This window comes from Photinus pyralis, unplaced genomic scaffold (assembly GCF_008802855.1).
Source record: "Photinus pyralis isolate 1611_PpyrPB1 unplaced genomic scaffold, Ppyr1.3 Ppyr1.4_LG6, whole genome shotgun sequence".
Taxonomy (NCBI): Eukaryota; Metazoa; Arthropoda; class Insecta; order Coleoptera; family Lampyridae; genus Photinus; species Photinus pyralis.
Genome location: NW_022170663.1, coordinates 32,520,489 through 32,542,853, shown reverse-complemented (window position 1 = coordinate 32,542,853; position 22,365 = coordinate 32,520,489). Strand labels below are relative to the sequence as shown.

Sequence of the window (22,365 nt, the reverse complement as noted above, 5' to 3'; positions counted from 1 at the left end):
AGAAATTGGAAGACTTCTTGGATTAGGACATTTTTGCGTTTTGTCCTCCGTCCCTTCCAATGCTTGTGATTCATTTGTTAAAGGACACTACGATATATGGGAAAAATTTCTGCTATCACGATCACACTAACTAATAATAAGGTTTTGATGGCAGTTTCTTATAACCACCGTCTTCGCCAGGTTTCACTCTGATCCAGCTTACACTAATGTCATCAAATAATACATTTACCGTTACGCTCTTTACTAGTGCCAAAGTTTTACAATATTCAAATACATTAACATCCAATAAATGCACTAAAAAAATTTGCGTTAGCAATTCTACTCTGGGGAATTAGAGACCCGAAAAAATGCGTAAATGCGTTTAGGGTTTTGCCTAAAGGGACAATAATTGAGTTATTGATGAGTAGCCAAATTGCTCCCTTTGTGTTATAAAATGTTATTACATCACAGGGGTTGCAAAATAGGGAAAAAGCGCATGAAAACAATCATGATAAGCTATACTGGCACAACGCGAGAGCTGAACTAAATTAATTTTTTAAAGGCCTTTTGTGTACTCAATTAAAGCGCAGTGCAATGTTCGACGGTGGACAAATGTCAGCAATGACAAAGATAACATTAATTGTTCGAAATTAGCGGCTACCGGCATTTTTGTTGTTGTCGGCGGCTCTAATTGAGCACCCCTATAACTTTATTGAGGCACAATGGGACCGTTTCTCACACATTTAGGTTCGTTTTCCACTTGCGCCGAAATCTCTAACGTTTTCAGTTAGAAATTTACTACCTGTTGTTGTTTTACGGACAATTAACGGTAGATTTTACGGCGACGACCTACTTGATGGAGTGGTCAAAATTGTGCTTTCGACAAGAAGACGCGAAACAATTAATTAAACTAAAAGTAATGAACATGATAATTTACAAACCAAGGCTTGGTTTCACATTACGTGACTTTGGGTGGTTACCCTTTCGTTTCGGTATAACTTATTGCATCCACTTATTCCAATTTATCTGTGCAACTGTATGTTGAATCAAGTTTGGATGAAAAGGCACCGCCCTCCCCCTGAAGGTACAAAGGAGGACCCTTCAGATGAACAAGTCAAGGTTAACCAAACCCCTCGTAGACGACTTGTCTTCCCAAAAACAAGCCGATTAAATAACACAAAGATGCCTCTTGATAATAGCGGAAAATGTGGGTTGCAGTCTATTTAATTAATTTAGATGGCACTGCCCTTAAATTAATTTTAATTTGTGCTGTAAATATCCCGACTTCCGCTTTTACTAAAATTAACTTTTTTATGTAACTTTCTGTGCTTGAGGTAACTCTCAAAGTGCGCATTTTTATTAGAACAATTCGGCTGTGAATAAAACATTATTAAAATTAACTTACGTGTGCATTTTATTTTTCCCCATTTTGTACAGCTAATGTGAATATCCAAGAAAAAGAACACAGAAAACAGCACCCCTGTTTTTTTTAATAATTATCACTCGATTGCGGAATGTAAGAAGTACACACTAACACATCACAAGTGAACGTGCTCGACAAATGCAAGGTGCAAGGATAGTGAGGCGGGAAGCTTAATTTACACATTTGAGTTTAAAGAGCGGGAGTGCGCACGCATGAGTAGTGCGTAAAACTTTTTCTTTTGAATGAACCGCGTAGCACAATACAAACATTTTGTGCTTGGGCGAGTTGAAGGTATGAGGGCGTTTATGACCTGTGTAAATTATATCGCTTTGAAGTCGTTAATCCTTTAGTGAATCGATTGTCTGTGCGTCGCTCTTTCGGTAAAATTACAATTTTGTAAGACACAGTTTTTCATATTTTAGGAACAGATTACAATCGAATCTAGCGATATTTATAAAGGAATTAGGTATTTCTTTCTGATTACACAAATCGGATTTCATCGGAATTTTTTGAGTCAATTTTTAATCTGGGAGTTCGCTATTACTTCACCATCCTTTCGTTGTATTTTAGCAACTCATGGGTCAACTGTGCAAAGTTGTTAGAGAGTAATGAGTGGGAAGGCATACCTCTACGGATAGACAACACACCTTACAATAAAACTGAGCTTGACCGATACAACATGCACAGCGACTTCTATTTGATGGTCGATAAAAAAGCATATATAGCTCTGTTCATGTATTCATGAAAACGGAGATTTTCTAATGCACATTGCCCTGTATGATTCCATTAACCGTTTATTATTTGGAAACCGGCTTTGATATTGATGGGTCAATCGTAAGATTATATTTAAACATATGGCATAACCTAAAAAGAAACATGTTAACCAAATAACCTATCAAAATAACTTTTCCTCAAAAGGATATAACACTTCCCCATCACGTAAATACGTTTAGATAAATGTTTTAGACAATTTTATCTTGATGTCTTTGGAATTATCCACTTCAGATATCAACATCTTTCACAAAATAATAACCTGTCATTTCAACGACAAAAGCAAAATTGAAAGTACCGAAATCCCAAAGGTACCAACTACTCCAAACACACTAAAAATGCATACAGTCACTACCCGAACCAAGAGTACTTTCGAAGAAACAACGAGACGTTACAATACAATTGCCAATTTTGCGAGGGGTCCTACTAAAAGAATAAGTCATCAGCAATGGCGCTCATATTTCACATCCTAAACACCTTAAACGCGAAACTAAAAAAATGAGCTTAAACGCATACGCTCAACTATGGCTTTAAATCTATTCAACCAATAGAATTCATTTCTTTTTACCAATCGCATCTCCAGAAAAGCCGTTTGTCAGACACCTCGGACGTATCCTAACGGCAATTTCTCACAGTCATTTTTCATTTACTTTCACCTGATTTGAGCGAAGGACGTGAAGAGGGCATAGGGCCGGGAAATTACTGCAGGTACAGTATAGGTAAGATAAATTGTGGCTTATTCCATCTTTGGAGATAAACCAAAGCAACGATCAACAGTTTAGATGGGATGCAACGCAGTTTTTATCCCCAGCAAATCTGTAATCCTGTTATGGATCACCCCATATTTTTCACTCGATAACGATATTCATATCATTGGAAACAAAAAAGGCCAAAAGTGCGGGTGGAATGAAGTAAATTAACCAATCGCTTCCTTCTTTTAATGTGTAGACCAAAGGTCCAATGGAGCTGCACCTTTAATTATAGGTGGATACACTGTTTAATGTATCTTCACAATTCTATCGTTCCTCAATCATTAGCGTAGTACTCAGTAATTAGTAATTACATTCAAAGGCTTTCACTATCGAGTAGAGTAGGTAATTATTACCTATATCACTTCGTTAATTATGTGTTTCCTTGACCTTTAAATTTTAAACAGCAATTCCTCAAAAATAAATAAAATATCAAATTTCCCAGGATTTAAAACAAATTCGAGAATTAATGTTGCTCAAAATCGTTTTGGGTGCGACAATAGTATTTTACATTGGCCATTTGCTGGAATACAAATTTTAATTTGCTCAAATCTTCTCTGCGGAAACACCGTACATAAAACGATGTAATATTTCAACAGCATTCCATTTACATAGCGTGGCGTGAATGTGAATACCCAAGTTGGAAAAATAACAAGCACGTGCGCATCTAAACGGAAGTACGTGAAATTGTAAACAATGTTTGTTTGCGTATACGTAAATGTGTACTTTTTGTCCTTAAAACGAACTCGGTTTAATAAAACATTAATAAGGCCCCACGAATGCAGATTTTTTCCAATTTATAAGCTTTAGTATATAAACTAGGTAATCTAATAGTAATTTCCTGAGCCACATCTGTTTAGGCAACAACGCATACAAAGGTGCAATTGTAATCATCAATGTTTAGTCTAGCCAGCTCTAGCTGTTTGTGTAAAGTACGTCAATTTACAAAATAAACATCTATTTCGAATGTGTAAAGTGAATTCGAGGAAAATGCTAATTAATGAAGAGAGCTGGTTCATCTAATAGAAATATATTTACATAAACAACATATTTATTTAAAATAAACTGCATGGTATCGAAGGTCGATAAATCTTAATTTGCAAACGTCTGGCTGCAGGGTTACGTCAAACTTGCTACACTAACCTTCTTATACAGGGTGTAAGGTGAATAAGTCCGCCAAACTTCAGGGGGTGCATGAAAAAAGAATGACAGTTTTTCTTATTTTTCGCATGGGGCGCGGTTTTTATACAAAATGATGAACATAGAATTTTTAATTTCATATCAACAAATGTGCCGTAGCTACCTCTTAAAACGTATTGAAATTCCTGTTTATATACCGCTTAACTTAAGTAACTATTCGACATGTGATTATTTAAATTATTTTCGATCTAATGTAAATTCGATGTTCTTACGCTATCTAGGTATTTACTTTGTAATCCACTAGTTTAGATGTAAGTAGTTCCTGTAGTAAATGTGTTCCAACTGTTATAGATTTCTTATTACCATAGTTCGTTGTTTTGCCGGGCGAGGTCGAGCGAAGGTTTCGTCAGCTTTTTGGAATTTTTATATGGCTGTAAAAGTTTAGTAAAGTTTTCTCTTATTATTTTGCATTTCACACTTCATTGACGCTGTTGCGGATATATTTTACAAATTCCAAGGCCGTTTTCGGTATGTGACATAAATTACGCATTACGTTTTGACTTTAAATAATAATTTTTTGGATTCTTACCTCTGGATTACTCGTTTCTTAATTATTACCTACTTGATTGTACTTTCCAGTTTCCACATAGATATTCCTGAGTGGAAACCGCAGAATTATGGATTTTCTCAATATTGCGCAAGAAAAATTCATTGTAGAAGTTCCATCGCCATCTTATCAATTCAACAACGCCGCGTGATGGATGTCGGAAGCCGATATCTACATTTTTTAGTTACGTTATTTATTTTACTCCGAAAAATTTGCTCATACTACCTGATTTACATTTTTAATTAATTAGATTGCATTGTTGTGAATAGCAATGTAGTAATTTGTGCACCGTAAAGTAGCTTTTTTTAAGTTAACGTCACGTTTATTGTTGTATATATGATGTTGTAAGGGTAACCCGTGGTCGATCAAAGGTTTGCCTTGGCTACTCATTCGAATTATTGATTCTTATTGAGTATTAATTACAATTTAATATCCGATTGCCTTCGTGTCAGACGTTGGCATTGCTTGTACGCAATATTTTATGTGCCGCGCTATTCACTGCCCCCTTTTATTTGTTTGTCGTGTTGTTCTCTGTTTGGCAGAAAGTGCCCTTTTTGAGTTTAACAAGAGAATTGAAGAAAATTTAACTAAAGCGCAAGGGACAAACTCGAATCTTCTGAAAAACAAGAAGAGCGAATCACTACGTTAGAAAAACATTTGAATACACAAAGGCAGTCAACTTCAGTGCGCGAGTTGAACAAAAAAACTTCAAAAAGAATTAGAGAATAAAGAAGCCCAACTGAATCAATTGAAAAAGATGAAGAAAAAGGAAGTCTGGAGGGAGTGGAGCAGCAAGTTGAACCCAGTGTCTGAAAGAAGTTGCAAGAAGAAAAAATTACCGATATTCAAGAGCTTAGCTATATATTTTACCAAAATGTGGTTTAGAAGAAGAATGATCTAGTGATAACCATGAGAAGAATTGAAGGATAGTTATGAAAATAAAGAAAATTGGGAAAAATTTCAAGAAGAATTCAATTGAACAAGGACCAGTAGAAGAAGAGCCAGACTAAACCAGAGGCCGAATGAGAGGAGGGTTCGAAATTCTAAAAAACGGAACAAAAAAAAGGAAAAATTGTACGTTGGAAGGAAAAGAAAAACGTGAAAAGATACTTATCTGAAAATTCAAATAGAACTATAAACTTACAGGCAGCAACCCTAACCAAACTTAATACCTTGAGACTCCTTGTTTCGGATATAAATTTTTTTTCACTTTGAAAAAATATTTTTTATGAATGAATTCGTTTGAAGTATAAATAGGACACTACAAACAGATCATTGCACCTAAGAAGTTCGTTGCATTGATTTTCCATTTAGCAGAACCAGGATTTGGTTTCGATATTAATGCCAAATCCTTAATTTCTATAAATCAGCATTGATTAAACAACAATAAGCCCGAGCAGTGATAAATAATGCACTCACACGAAGAAACAATCTCGTTTTGAGGCAACTGTTGCATGCAAGTTGCGAATTACTACCCCAACTGAATTCAAGGGTGTGAAAGCAATTGTATGGCTTTTCTTCCGTGACATAGGTACCTATCAGGTGCAGTTTTTGCGCGAACAGTAAATGCATGTGACTGACTAACCTACATTATACTCCTAAGCTGAACCCTGCGGAAAGTTAATTAAGAGGATTACTGAATTTTTAATGTCAACAGCAGCAGCCTATTAGGATCTGCATACCCAGTCTCTCTGCCCCTCCACTCACCGCCCCAGAATAGAAGCGTGGGACGCAAGGATGAGGGTAATATAGCAGTTTATACAATGAGGAAGAACAATCAGGTTATTTTATATGTTAATTGGCCACAATAACAAATGTAATGGAGCAGTAAAGGTCAATTCACTTCTTGTAATGGCCGATTGTTAGCGATACATACGGTTTTTACGTTGCAGACGAAATGCAAAAGTGGAAAACGTCGGCTTATAATTGAATATTAAAATATGCAAGCTCGCTTCAGAAGTTTTTACATATGTATGAGTTTCTAATTCGGATGGGCACCTGCTCGACAGTTCAAAAGGTAAAATTAAGATCGAAAAACTCAAATTAAAGTGATTTATATATGCTACCCTCCGAGATCAAAGCTCGAAGTACAGGGAACTTTTGTAATTAGATTTTTATCGTGTAGAATTGGATTTTATTGCCGCTTGCAATGTAACCACTCACCTTATCCCATAACAAGAGAATTTTGATAAACGTCGAAAAGTAAAAAATTAACCGACTTTTCTATGCGAAACAGCTATGGGTTGTTTCCTAGCGATTAACTATTTAGGGAGATGTGGACCATTGAAAGAAATAATTCTTCATTTATTACAGGTAAGATCCGACTACGCTTTTGTTTCTAGTAGTCATACAATTCCCTTCAATATTGATGGGATCGATAAGGCAAAGTATTGGAATTCTCACGCACCTTGTCAGAACTTGTACCCGACATTGATGGACAATAAAACTCGAAAATACACAAAAAAAAAGAAATCCATTACATATTATCGTAAGTAGTTTCATTTTAATGGAGTGAAAGGGAAAAGTCGGTCGTTCAACAACTAATAGTCGTTCCGATGTATCCAGGGTGCCATATAGGGATTGGATTAATGTTACCTTATAAGCCTTTGTTTAATATACCATTTAAATACACTAAAAAACAATATGACAAATCTACTTAATAAGATTTTTTGCGCGATCGGTCATTTCTGACTATTTACCATGGGTGTTTCCATGACAGTACGTAGAATTTACCAGTTGCTATGATTACGACGACGCCAAAATTACTTACCGATCTAAAAACAGAACAGCAAAAATACTTACCGACGCCTTTTTAAAAATCAACAGTCTTACATTACATTTAATCTTTAATTATTGTTAGGTACATTAAACGTACAATTTGTGCTGTTGTTTCCTATAGCAAGACGCTCATAGTCATAAAGGAAGTGCAAAGCTAGTAAACTACATCAGACACATGCACATTTTTATGAAATTATTAATTTCAATTTTGACATTTAAACTGGTTGCCTAGTGATGTACGCCATACCACTTCGATCATTTCGATTTATTCTGCTCGTTAATTTCTTAGTGCATAGTTATATTGGTTGGATAATTTTAATTTCGATCGCGCAAAAAATGTTATAAGCACGTCGAACGTTAAGGGTTACCGTTCTCAGACAATAATTGGAGTCGTCGCTTCGCTCCTCCTCCAAACAATTGTCTTCGAACGGTAAAAATCCCTTACCGTTCTCCATACTTAATATACTATTTCTTGCAATATATTATATCGTAATGTTATGCAGAATTTTGAAGTCGCATTCGATCTCTTTATACCGTAAGCATCAACGCAGTTCATTAGATTTTTCCTCATTGAACTAAACCAAGGATGGGTTATATTTACCAGGAACCAAACATGAAGTGGCATCTCTTTTTAATGAGATAACGCCAACCAAACCATACGAATCTTAAAAATCGTAGCGGGTATCCCAAAGACATCGGCGCGCCATCAAGTCGATTAAAGACCATAAGAAACAAAAGCGGATGATTTATTCAAGAATGTTCCGTGATTGTTTTAGAACATTTTGTTTGCTATATTAGCAATACGTTATAGGTACTACATGTTAGAAATTTGAGTACAAGTGAATGATAAATAATAATTACCTGTTATAAATTCATTTATATTAATTATAAGTACATCACGTAATTAAATTTTACGTTCCAATATCTTTCTAATCAAAAGTATAACGGAAAACTGAAATTGAACATAAAGCAAATGCGAAGCCGATTAAAAACTTTCCTGTCATACTATGTAAACACATAATATATGCCTACAAACTCGAGGCTCTTGCTAAAACGGAGGTAGTATAAAATGGAATAAATAATCTGTTAACGCCCTAACATGGAAAAAAACGAAAACGTCAAAAAGAGTGATTGGCAGGTGATAATGACTCGTTGGAAAACATAAAAAGTGCTTATAAAGTATGCAGTACATTCGCACCTTACCTTATATTGTCGTACATCCGATCGATATTATTCCAATTGCGACCATTACTGCTGGGCACACGAAGTATGTCGAGTTCTAGTTTCCTCTGCATCTTTTTTTCCGGGTCAAACCTTTGTTACGCGCACTGATGCGCGACAGTATTTAAAAATACAGGCATTGGGCTGTTGGAATTGAGGTAGTCATAGTAATGCATATTGTTATAAATAGCATAATTGGACTAATTTTACTGCCGATGTAGTATGTAAGTAGCAAATACATCTAATGGATGATTTATTGTTAAATACTCATTAGTTGCGCGTGTTTGTCTGTAGGGGTTGATGAAAATTTCCTAAATTGAAGGAAAGCTTCATAACAATGTTTAGTTGTCGCAAATGAGGGAGACATGAGTAAATAAACCATGTCAAGCATTTAGTGCAACCATAAAGACACGACTTATAGTTCAGCACTACTACAATAAGAGTTAAATTTTGCCCCTGTATAATTTTGATTGTTTAGGTGCAATTGAGGCTGCAACCATTTTATTTGGGATATATTTAATTAAATGTGTAACAGAAAAGACCCTTTGGTCACTTATTTTTCAGTGTGGATGCAAATCCGAAAGGACATATTTAACTTCTTACCTTGAGCTAGGTAGCTAGTGCTAGTACGAACACCGTTTTTTGGACATGTCAAAATGTCATCAAATGTCGACGTTTTAGATCATTTTTAGCAACTTTTAAAAAATAAAATTATTTTCCGTCTGTATGCTTGTACGACGTACGTTTCTGCCACACTGAGCTTTGTGTTTTGTTTCAATTATCGCGCCACGGTGAAAAAAAGGCAGACATGGTACAAAAGGAGTTTCGATGGCTCCCCAGGTGATGCATCTCCTGCCTCCCCAAAATTTACATTATTTGTGATCACATTATTTCTGGAGAGCTATAAAATTTTCTTTTTTTTGAGACCTCCCCTCAAGATAATCACAATACTCAGTACGTCTTGTTAATTTTTTATGAAAAACCATCGAAGCTCTTTTCCTGGGGGGTTTGGTATGGAATGTTCCCCCGAAAGTGAACGCGACAAATATTAATGGTTCTATACGTTTTGAAACGAGAGCGTACCACCGGGGGGATCTGGGGGATATGGATGACCCCCCAGGAAGAGAAACTTTGATATCTCCCCGCTGATCATCCCCACCTCAATACTTACAGTCCTCGATACTTGTCATTTAGAGGAAGAGCTATCGAAGTTTCTTTTGCCTGGGGGGTATTTCAGACTCAGTACGTTGTTCATTTTTTTACGAAAAACCCTCGCAGCTCCTATTCCTGGGTAAGTAAAAGGCAAAAGAATCTTATTATCCTTTTTGACCTTTTTGGAAAATCTTTCAGAAACTGAATTTTTCTGTTTTTTGTATGATCATAGAAAAAAGTAAAATATATATTTAATTTTATTTTATAGCTGTGTAAAAGTTGTTTAAAATTAGGAATCAGTAAACTTTAGGTATTTATTTTGTCTTTCTTGGCTATTGAATGGCATTAACATACTTTTGATTAATTTTTCTTTATCTATCGACTATAGTAAATGGAAATGTGATCAAACAGTTTTCATTGCAGTCTGAAAAATGTGTCATTCTGTTAAATGATACAATTGATTTCCTTATGTATATGTCTTTTTTACTCTATCGTTTTCTTTCGACTTTAATTATCGTTATCCATTTATAACCTTCTTAATTTTTTACTTACTTACTTTTTTTGTACTTTGAATGGAAATTAAAAATTATTATCATGAATAAATAACTTGACGTATTTGCCAAGATAGATGTTAAAAAATGAAATAAAATAGATCTGGTATTGAGGAAAGTTCTTTTATTTTATTTTTAGCATTTCTTAGATAGAGGAATGGTATATGGTATTCTTCTATTTTTCTAACTTGCTATATTTTCAGTGATGCATTATTTTTTTTGATTTCAATGTATTTCACTTGTTTATGCTGGTAGAAATTTGGTATATTGGTTGATTGTGGCCAATCAAAAAATTGATATTAATAGATACCGCCGACGCAAAGGGACGGGGTGGGCCATTCCCCACCCCCTCCACCAACAGTACTAGCCAATCGTCCCATAAACTCCTACAAATAAAAGTAATTGCGACATTCACATTTATTGAGAAAAACAACTCATAAATAATGTCCGTGTAGTGTAAATGACAAAAGAATATATTTCTAAACTCAAAAGCAATAAATAATCAATAAAAACTTGAAATAAACAGGGACACATTCCCGTTACATTTACCCCACACGCAGGTGGGCCACACAAATAAACAAAAGAAATCTTCAAATTACTTGCAGTTTTTCAAACAATAATCCCTTAATCTGGTTGCAACAACGATCGTACGATATTCCGACGCACTTCGCACTGATATAAAAGCTTTAGGAAACTTCACCACCTTGATACTCCATTGAAACAATGATAACACAAACTGGTTTAATTAACACAATTTTTAATTTTCAATGCTATGACTCTTCAAACGGGAATCACTTGACTGTTATCACACAAAAGAACAAGTTCTCGTTATGCACCCTGAGAAAAATGTCTGGATTCGCCCTCGTTTTTTAGCGTAACACAACGAAGTTGTGGTAAAGCTTATGTGCTCGTGTTTCCGTCTGTCGTCCGTTGCATCGAGATCTCGGCCCCTGGGTCACCTAGAAACTTCGGGTTTTCGCTAATTGATAGCTGTTATGGTCTATATTTGCCCATTTCGATCAGTTTCATTTAACTCCATATTTTGCGCAGACTGCGCAATGCCAACTTTCATATTTATAGAAATATTTCTTTGAAATTTTAACCACAGACGCTTCTAGTAAAGATAAACATTTCGCACATAGTAAAAATTATGTGTGGGCATGCGCAGTGATGTGTAGGCATACTGCGCAATGCCAAATTTCTTATTCATGGAGATATTTCTTTGGAATTTTAACCACAGATGCTTCTAGTAAAGGCAAACATTTCGCACATGGTAAAAATTATGTGGGCATGCGCAGTGACTGCACAGACTGCTCATAGCCAATATCTTTGAGCATGAAAATGTAAACTTTGTGATGTTACAGTATCTGGTAATTTTAAATTTAAATCGTTCCCAGTTTTTGCATTTAATTTGTGGAGAAAAACGCAAGTTACGCCTTTGGAAATGTTTTACCGCGAATCTTAACAATTCAAATTGTACAAGGTCGAGAGTTCGAACGGGAATGCGCGTCGTGCTTGACACAGTAGCGATTTGTTTGTTGAGGGAGGAGAATAATTATTGTGGTATGCAGTGTGTGTTTGATTTTCAAATCTATAGGTAAATGTATTCTTTATTTTCTACTTTGTAATTGCTGTAATTAGCATAGGATGTTGGGTAATCGTTTTGTACTACTTGCTTGTCGATTTGATAGATTTTGTAGCTCGCATAAATTCGATTACTTTTCTACATGAATTTTACGTTTTGGAAAATTTCCACACAGCTAGCTTATCTAATGTTAGATGAGTTAGTGGGTGGATTGTTATAGTTAATTGGAAGGTTTAAGATTAATACAGATTCCAGGGTGTTAATCAAATTTAGGTCGTATTATAGCTTTTGAAACGTAAGGTAGTTAAAATGGAATTTACCAAATTTCATAAACCTGACATTGTGAAAAGGCATTTACTCTACAGAAGTCTACTATATTCATCCGGGCCGACTCTCCAAAATCACCGCGCAACAAATATGACGAACTTAAACCGTCACCAATTAAAAAAAAAACCTTTAAACGTTATCTCCCGTATTTAAAGGATCCACCACTTCCACCATTAAATAATCTCTTTTTGCATTTTCACATAAACCGCCAATTACAATTAAACTTTGACAAATAATGAATGAAATTAAATTGATATGTTATTGAATAAACTTCTGTATTATTTCTTAGATATTAGGGGTAGTTTTTTCAATATAAAATATTTATCTAAATGTCTGATATTCAGGGTGTCCCGATGGTATTTGCAATACTTTTTAGTAACCGGAACAAACGCAACACTAACCAATGCAGTTAGTTCCATGATTTATGCTCACAAAAGCTAGCACAAAAGGGTGTGAAGTTACCAGGACGTTTAAAAATTGTGGTAATTTCAAAACGGTTTGGTTTGCTGGCGAACTTTTTACGGCACAAACCAATGCAACAAGTGCCGAGGATTGTGTCGCCAAGTACTTACGTTCGCTACGTAATTCGGGATTATAAATACCCACTTCCTATTTTGGTGATGGAATCATTTTGAAAAATCCACATAATGTGAACGAGTTACACTATAATGAGTTCAATTAAACATAAAAGGTTTCTTGTAGTTGTACTCCTTGTACATTTTAAAGGTTGTAAGACACTCCACTTTCGAAGAACTTTTAAAAGGCTGATACTCAAACTGATTTACTCTCTAAAACTAAAAGTTCATTAAAATTTCACAGGGGTGTACCAGGTGCAATTTATATTGGGATTTGTAATTAATTCTACACCGTGAATGACATGGCTGAGAAATTCTAGCCAGTAACGAAGGACTTAGCGCATGCAACTTTCGAAACAGACAAAAAACAGGTTGTCACTTACTCCTCTTCCTTTAATTTTTCTTCGTGAACCGTTACAGTGGTCGGTGGTGGCGGTAAGTCATCTATAGGAAGCGTTTCTTCCGGTGGTGTAGGTGGAGTTTTGTCGAACTCGGCGATAGGTGCCAATTCCGGCATCGGTGACACTGAATTAGTATCCATTGCTACGAGATTCTCGCACGACACGTTACGGTAGCGTTTACTTTACACGAGTTTTAAGTAACTGCACGTTTTTATTAAAGCACTCGCACAACTTCTGATAATTGTATAATCAATTATTAAAGTTTGAGAAAAGTTTGTGTGGGGAGCCGGCATGGAATGGTCATTTTCGTATAACACGAAATTTAAAAATTGATGCGTGCGTGTTTTTACAACCCCAACGGCCGCCAATCTTCTTTTCTGTAATCGAAAAAAAAATAATTATGAATTGCACACTTCAACGTATCTGCGCTTAATTTTAAACAAAGCGATTTAATTAGCCTCGAAATGAGAGCGAAATGATGTTTAATGCTCAAGTGCACGAAAACTTCTGAAGAAAGGCAACTGAAAGTAAGAATTAATTTAAATTCTATTGTTGCGGCGGCTACTTAATGGAAGCAGAGGTCTACTGAATGTACGGTGCGTAGATGCGGGGATGAATTTCCCTATTATTCCAGACGAAATGAAATTCCAGACGAAATGAAATTTCGTCCCACGATCAACGGGAATGTAACAAACCTTTTTTTTAAGAAAGTGTACTACGAATACATGTGGCTACAAAGACTTAATTTACTTTCGATTTTCCAAATGGAATAGTAACCTGACGCAGTAAGGCACTTGACCTCAGAATGTCTCAAAGAAAAATCCACGCTAATTTGAAACTATTAATAATATACAATTAAAATTTAGCAATCGTCGTAATTGTGGTGGCGGACTAAATGATAGGTAGTCTCGGAATTTGCTTTGAATTCCTTTTGAAATTGTAAAATAAACCCTGACCTTATGGTTACAAGCAAATACACTTAGAATAGGTACTTAAACTTGAAACCATGAGGTATTCCCACGAATATGCAAACGTAGAACTTACGTAATTATTTGTCGCTAAAATTCTGCAGTAATTTAAATATCAAAAACCTAAAAGTTGTAGCCCATAATATCTTACTAGACGAGCACACCTGCCGACGCCACCGGTGGCCTGGCTATAAACTCTGAGATGGTATATTTAGTGGCAAAAGTGCTAAATATTGTTCAACAATAGATCAACGTGTAGATTAAAAGTTGTGTTGACCTACCTACGTTTTCACTTCATGTATGAAGAGTTAGCCATTACCTACAAAGCTTTCGTTGTTCGTTGTCAACGCCTTTAGCAAACAATTGTGGTTTAAATCGTGAAAAAAATGTCAGATTGGAAGTAGACCTTATTATTATATTACTAGGAGTGGTCCCAGTTGGTCCCAGTCGGTTCCTGCACTGCGACCTTTTGGCCTATTGTGCTCCCCGGTATTGTCTACCCTTCAAGAATACCAGTGTTTTTTACAGTGCAGGATTTTGATAGGGCGAACCCTCGTTACTTCCTCTTGTGTATTTTTTTCATTTCCAAGTAGGTGTTCCCTTGCCTTTGTGTATGCGTCTCATTGGCAAATGATGTGTTGTGGTGTTTTTTCTTCTTCACCATAACCAATGCATCACGGCCTGTCGGTCCGTCCCATTTTATACAGGTTTTACCTTCATCCTACTTAACTTTAAGATGGACTGTGGTAATTGCTCGTCCAGAAAGATCCTGGAATGTTCGACCAATGTCTGCAGCGCTCTTTCGTGAATTTTTGGCTGTTATATGTAATCCCACAGGCCGGCTCAATTCATGTCAAGACTGTTGTAAATGTATTGTTAATTAATTGTAAATAAATAAGTCACGTAATTAAATTTATGTTACAATACCTTTCATATTAGTGACGCCAAACAAATTTCTAGCATGTTTTGTCCAAGGTATACAAATTTGTTAGGGAAGAAACCCCTTCTTCATCATCGTCATTGCAAAGTCATTATATAACGAAGCACCCGTTTTCGTATATGAACTCAGCTTTAATAAACGCACGGTATATGGATGAAATCAACCGGGTGCTTTATTACTAAAACCGTAACCTCTAGACATAATTAATTATTATACTATTCTAGGTAACAATGAAGTGTACAATTGATTGTTTTAATTGGTAACACCGTTTCCAACCGCCGATAGTGCAAAAACAATTTATCAGCTTCGTAACCGTTCCCGTGGGGTTATTTAAATTATTGTTGCAGCCTTTGAAAACTCTGGTCATTTGGAAGCCGAGAGAAATATAATATTTTGTGACTTCCGTTCCGTTTACTAATTCTTAGCCGATTTTAGTTTCGCAATGGTAATTTCAAACCAGGGTTAAACTTACGCAGATCTTTTAACTGGGCTACCGAATTTTAGAATTTCAACCCGGCCAAATAAGTATGCATAATTCTCGGTAGCTAATTAGATGTACTGCAGCAAATGGCATCTGATTAGGTTGTGTTTAGTGTCATTGGCAGCACGCTAATTTATTAAGAAGTTAAAGCCATGTTCTCCATTTTTAGGATGACAGGGAACCGAGCAATTCATTAAAGAAGTTTTGATTTTGAGCTCACACGAGTTCACCGTGCTTTTAGGGAACTTCAGCGTTCCTTTTCCTAATTTGCGGAATTTAATAAAAGGCGAGGCTGTTGTTTAGAGGGAATCTTTCGTATGTTTCCACAGTGAAAGTTTTGGTTTTTCTTAAGTGACCTTGACCAGGAGCAAGGGTGGTAAACTGGGTGGCGCACGAGATTTCCGTTACTTTCGCCCTCTGTTGTAAATGAAATTTCATCTAATTGTAACTAATTTTTTTCTAATTAAACTGTATTATTGAATCGACTAATTATGCCATTTGATGTTAATGCCAAGGCACCGTTTTACGTGGACCACCGAAAGTTCGTCGCAATCATTTGCCATGAGCTTAGTAAAAGTAGACTGGTGAGTGAATCAACACAAATTTGTTTCCCAAATAAACCGAGGGTCCAAAATGTTTCGTATAATTTTTTATCAACCATAACAGATAACAAGTATAGATTGTGCACAATTCTTGAGATAGCAAAATTGGTCCACTTGATGATTGCCTGGCACATCTTGAAGGTGTAGGCTATGCATTGCAAAAAATTCCAGGACTCTAGAATTCTTTAGATATTTGCACTGAAAGTTTTGATATCACCAATGGATATAATGCGTACCCAGGGATTCACTTCTTGAACTCAAAATTATTGTAGTGACAATTAAACTCATGTATAAAAAATCGCATAAGCCGCAGTGAAATTGTCACTTTGACAGCGGCAAAAGTTACCTGCAACTTTTCCAGCGACAAATGCACTAGTGGTTTTTTCACTTATTCATTTTCGAACCAATTATCGCATCATCCTTTCCCATATGTTTGACGTCTGTCAATAATTGACAAGTTTGGTGAATTTAATAATAATAATAATAATAATAATAATAATAATAGTCATTTATTGGATAACGTACAGAGAAACAATACATAATTCTAGTGAATATTAAACTCATTTTATTATACGTTATACCAAAAGGGCGAAGTTCAGATATGTAGTACAAACTACAATCTGTTCTTGTTCGTTAAATTGTCCTGCCGAATTACACTCGAGGTTTGTATTTAAACAGAGTAAATTTGGGTTGTGCCAATTCAAATCTGTTTCATTTTAGCAATTGGACTCGAAAAACTGTCAACCTAAAAATGCTCCACCTGCGATGTCGCATTTTTATTAGTTGACGGTTGTTCTCGTCTAATTGCTAGGCAACAGATTTTCATTACCTAAACAACCCAAATTTACTCGGTAAAATACAAACCTCTTGTGCAATTATAAGTGAAAATTGATTCTAAAGTCAAATATTCATACGTCAAGTTACTTGAAATATCGATTACTCTGCCAAGCTGCTAGATTATATAAACTATCAATTAAGAATAGTTGTTTACAGGAAAATGGCACATTACTGGCGAGCAAATATTGTATAAGTACGAGGCCCCTTCGGAGCCGAGTGCTCTAATTTTTGATACAAGTAGTGTCATAATGCTATGAGTACAATAAGAGAAAGTAACAAAATATGAATATTTGGCATGCAGTTGAAAGCATTTCAGCATTTAATAAATCGTCGATTAACTGATTTTCAGTTGATAAGCAAACAATGAAAAAAAAGAATGTGGTAAGTGATAAAAACAATGCATTCAAGAATCTTTTGAGGTTAATGAGGCTGTAATCGGAAAATCGGATAAGTTTTTCATTTTGACAAACATTGTTGTCTTAGGGTAGAATAAGTTAGTTTAGTTCGGCACGTAACTTTTTATACTTTTAATAAAGTAAATAAAATAAATAAAATAAATAAAATAAATAAAATAAATAAAATAAATAAAATAAATAAAAAAAATAAATAAAATAATAAATAAATAAAATAAATAAAATAAATAAATAAATAAAATAAATAAAAATAAAATAATAAATAAAATAAATAAATAAAATAAATAAAATAAATAAAATAAATAAAATAAATAAAATAAATAAAATAAATAAAATAAATTGGTTTGTGCAAAATCGGCAGTGTAATAAAAATATGCATGTAAACTTTATGCTTATTTTACCCCTTCATTTAATTTCTGGGATCGGGTGACTTACACAAAAATTCATCTTTTTAAGGTGTTGCTAGGTTTGTAAAAGTTCAGTGAACTTTCCAACGTTTCCTAAGTTCGATTTTTGTTTTCTGTAAAAAAAAACTGTTTCGCCGTCTCTATCTCTCTATGCCCCGGGTCTTTATTGCACCAACTTCAAATTTAAAATATGTCAATATTTTCATCCCTATTGATCTTGGAATTAAAATTCATATTGTTTTACGACATAATTCTGCCGCCAATTTGCTACTGTTCGTGATGCAAAACTAAAGAATGTATTTCGAATATTAATCCACATCCACATACAAGCTACAAACGCCTAAAGTCTTCTGTATACATTCTCTACCAAGATGATTTCCTGTGGGAAAAAGTGAATATTACTCGGCCATAAATGCACTTCCCCATTTTCTAATTCGAATGTATCCCTAGCGTTTTGTTCAGTAACACGCTTGCTTAATAACTACAAAATTGTGAAGTCTGCTGCACGAATCTCCTTTACTTCGAATGCGCTTGAGCACGCATCGTTAACAATGAACAGGAAGAGCAAAAATGGCTTCTTCGCATGGTCTGTCTATCTGCAATATCGTCTTACTATTGGTTGCATATTTTATCGTGTCAACATCAAAAATTGGGTTCGGCGGTGATTGGAAATGTCAATCAATAAATTCCATTGCGATTTTCCAAACTGTAAAGTATTCGATAACAGGTTGAATGCCCGATGCACAATTCAAGCATTTAATTAATTTTCATCAATAAATTTTGGATAATACGTTACAAATTTATTTTGCCGACATAACTTGCCTCGTAAATAACTCCCTCGGACCTGGATGACAGACTATCGAGCTGCTCCTAATTTTCCAAGTTAACAAACTGCCGTAGGTACATGGCGCCATGTCCTTGTTTATATAAAGTTGAAAAAGTTTTGCACAATCGATTCAGTTCGATGCCTTTTCCTCTCCAATAAAATGACATAATATAGCACTTCGATGCGTAAAGTTCGTTCTAAAAGTGAAATATTGCCAAAATATGTACAATTTTATCGGTCGTTCGATTTTTACGTAGTTCTTTTTCCATCATTTTCATCGAATATTGTCCTATATAACCTATACCAAATGTAATAAGTAGTGCTCCAGAAAAAAAAAGCCGTTTCTGTTTCTCCGACCAATCAAATTTTACCCTAAAGTCTATGATAATAAAGAATGTCAGAAGCTATCCCAGACGTGCCTAAAAAATGATACCAATTTCACAATGTACAATCTAAATTATGTAAATTGGAAAATGTAATTTGCACTACACCTAACTTGAGGGAAATTGTTTCCAGTCCTAAACTTCGACATTGTTGGCGGTGCGAATATTAGAATATGTTAATTAGTAAGGCAAGAGCTAAATAAATTTTCAGGAATTGAACTGTAAGCCGTTTGTATGACGGTTTTTTTAGTTTTTTAATACTTCGCAAATTCAGTTCTTTATTCAAGAGAAACTTTTATGCCCTTTAAAAACCATTCCTGTGAGCGGGATTCTCGAGAAATCCAATATTTCACCTGCAAATTCTTCTCGACTTGTATTTTTATTAACTTTGTATGAATCCGATGGAAATACGAACTTATGAAAAGTTAAGCCAAGCAAAGATGATGTTTCAATAAATATATGCATGGCCTTCTCCTTACTGCAAATAATTTCGCGCGTACGTAATTGTGGGTGAATTAGTTTTATAGCTTTCTTTCACATAGTTATTTGTCACCGTCCGAGGTCGTGCAGAGGTTTCTTTCTTTTAATTTCTTTCGGCACACGCACTCCTTTTACATAGACGAGATTCGATCATTGCTTGCAGAAGAATACATGCCATTAGTTACTCGACAAATGTTGTCAGCCTTTTTGGGATTTATTGGTGCTGTATAAGTTTAGCGATCTTTTGCGGACAGTGCCGGATTTAGGGTTTCTGCCGCTGTGAGCAAACATTTTTTGCCACCCTTGACATATCACTATATCACCATTATTACAGCGCAAACGCTCCCTTTGAATAAAAAAAAGTAAGGCATTCATTGGCTATATTTGCAATGCAATGAATGTACTAACAGATTTTATTTTTGCTTCATTTCATTTACCGATTCACCGTTTACCTAAAAATTTGAACGCATTTTAATTTTTCTGTTTTCCTCCAAATATGCCGCCCTTACAATTTTGGCGCTGTGGGCAATTGCCCACGTTTTCCCCTTATATAAATACGGCACTGTTTGCGGATATATTTTACAAGTTTTAAAGTCGTTTATAGTATGCTAATAATATGCTAATAAATGTTACCTACCGGATTGTGCTTTCTACAAGGAAATTTTGGACTGGAAACCGCCGAACTTTCGATTTTCTCAATATGGCGCAAGGAAGATTCATTTGTGAAAGTCCACCGCCATTTTGATAAATTGAAGAACGCCATAGATGTTTCTACCTTACCGGCAGATTCGTTTAATCACGTGATACCGCCATTACCTGTGACCCATGTACATGAAGCTTATTCACCTACACTTCGATGTTTGTTCCTGAATTGTAACCGCAAGTATATTAGCGATCAGTTTGGTGATTATTACTGTTGCGGATTGCTCCGACATATCTTACGCTGCGTACTTTGCTTTTGTCCAAGATTTAATTTTACGTTTGATTTTACGGATACCGAGCTTTTGTGACATTGATTTCTGATGGTTTGGTTACGTTATAATTTTTTTATTAGTTTGTGTTATTTATTTATTTATTTACTATCCCTCTCTTAGTTTTGGGCCCTCAACAGGCATGCGCCCAATTACAGAGTGACCCGCATAATGCTATTTAGAGGTGCCTCTGCAGAAGGTCTTAAGTTGGTCTATACTACTCCGGTATTTACCTTGCGAATTAGGAAAACTGTTATATCGATATTAGCACTGTTGCTTTCTAAATCAGCTTTTGAAGTCACCGAAACTTTGTCCGAAGCCGATATTTACAAGTCACGTTATTTGTTTTGCTCCGAAGAATTTGCTCATAGTGCATCGTAAAGTATTTTTTATAAATTTAACGCTTATGCTTCCATGCCTGATATTGTACGAAAAACCCGTGGTCGATCAAAATTTTAGTTTTACTAGTGTAAAGTGATTCGAATTATTCATTCTTTGAGTATTAATTACAGTTAAATAAATAAACAATAAAATATTGCGAAATAGCAATGTCTAACATTAAGTGTGTAAATCGGATATCGGATAACTGTAATTATTATTTATTTATTTATTTTATTTATGAACATAACAGGTTGCCCCAATAACAATGTTCATGTATTAATTTTAAAAAGAAACTATTCGAAATTATAAAGAATATAAAAAAATATGTTAAGAGTATTTAAATAAAAAAAGACAAAGGAAAACAAAAGAAAGAATAAAAAAGAAAAATGCTGTGAAAAAAAATTTTTTTTTTACAGTTCTTGAATATTGTCACACGATCTTGCAAACTGCCTTAGGGACATATAAAAAATATCTATGGTGTTATTCCATATATGCACACTATTATAAAGATGTAATGCTGCTAGCAATGCAGAGTTTTTACAATAATATGTGTTGACGCGGGGGATATAAAATAAATTTCGAGTTCTTGATGGTATAACATTTGGAACATAGAAGTTGATTGTGCCTCTCATAGCTGTATCGTCAATCAAATTATTCAGAATTTTAAATAGAAAAATAAGAGAATGGACATTCCTTATATGCTCCAACGTTTTTAATTGGAATGACTCTCTTATAGACTTATAAGATATCAAGAAAGGATACGTGCCATAATGCTTGTAATATACATATTTTAAGAATTTAAACTGTACACGTTCAATAAGTTGACACTCTTTAGAATTGTAGGGTTTCCAGATAATAGATGCGTACTCTAATTTGGATCTAACAAAGGCATTGTATAAAATACTTAACGTACTAATAGTTAATTGACAAGAGTTCCTTATAACAAATCCAAGGTTTCTATATGCAACCGCTGTTATTTTATTTATATGGTTTTTAAACGACAAATCACTCGCAAGTGTGACACCTAAATCAGCCGTTTCATAAACTCTTTCAACTGTGATACCATTGATATCATATTCGAACAATATGGTATTTTTCCGCTTAGAAAATGTCAACACTTTACATTTACTTACATTAAATTCTAGTTTGAAAGTTGTACTCCAAGCAGTCAATGCTGTTAAGTCGGTTTGCAATTCAGTTCAGCGCAATCAGCTGTTGAACTTACAGACTTAAACAACTTTAAGTCATCTGCAAACAGCAAAACCTGAGAATAGTGTATTTCTCGAGTTATGTCATTAACAAAAAGTAAAAATAATAATGGTCCCAAGTTTGAGCCTTGAGGCACCCCAGAATATGTATGAAAAACTCGAGAAATATGATTCTTATAAGAGACAATTTGTGAACGACCTCTCAAATA

At 34.9% G+C, this 22,365-nt stretch overlaps 1 protein-coding gene across 4 annotated transcripts in view; it reads right to left on the bottom strand.

Moving 5' to 3' along the window:
• Window positions 1-22,365, bottom strand: part of LOC116173806 (cytochrome b ascorbate-dependent protein 3-like) — a 96,839-nt gene that overhangs the window by 49,456 nt on the left and 25,018 nt on the right. For 3 of the 4 annotated variants that reach the window (XM_031491512.1, XM_031491511.1, XM_031491513.1), the window contains exon 2: window positions 13,242-13,636. In XM_031491512.1, the coding sequence (XP_031347372.1) occupies window positions 13,242-13,399 (158 nt within the window). In that variant the 5' untranslated portion in view covers window positions 13,400-13,636. Of the gene's footprint in view, window positions 1-1,384; window positions 1,571-13,241; window positions 13,637-22,365 lie in introns of those variants that run through there. The other variant, XM_031491514.1, reaches the window with a different exon arrangement.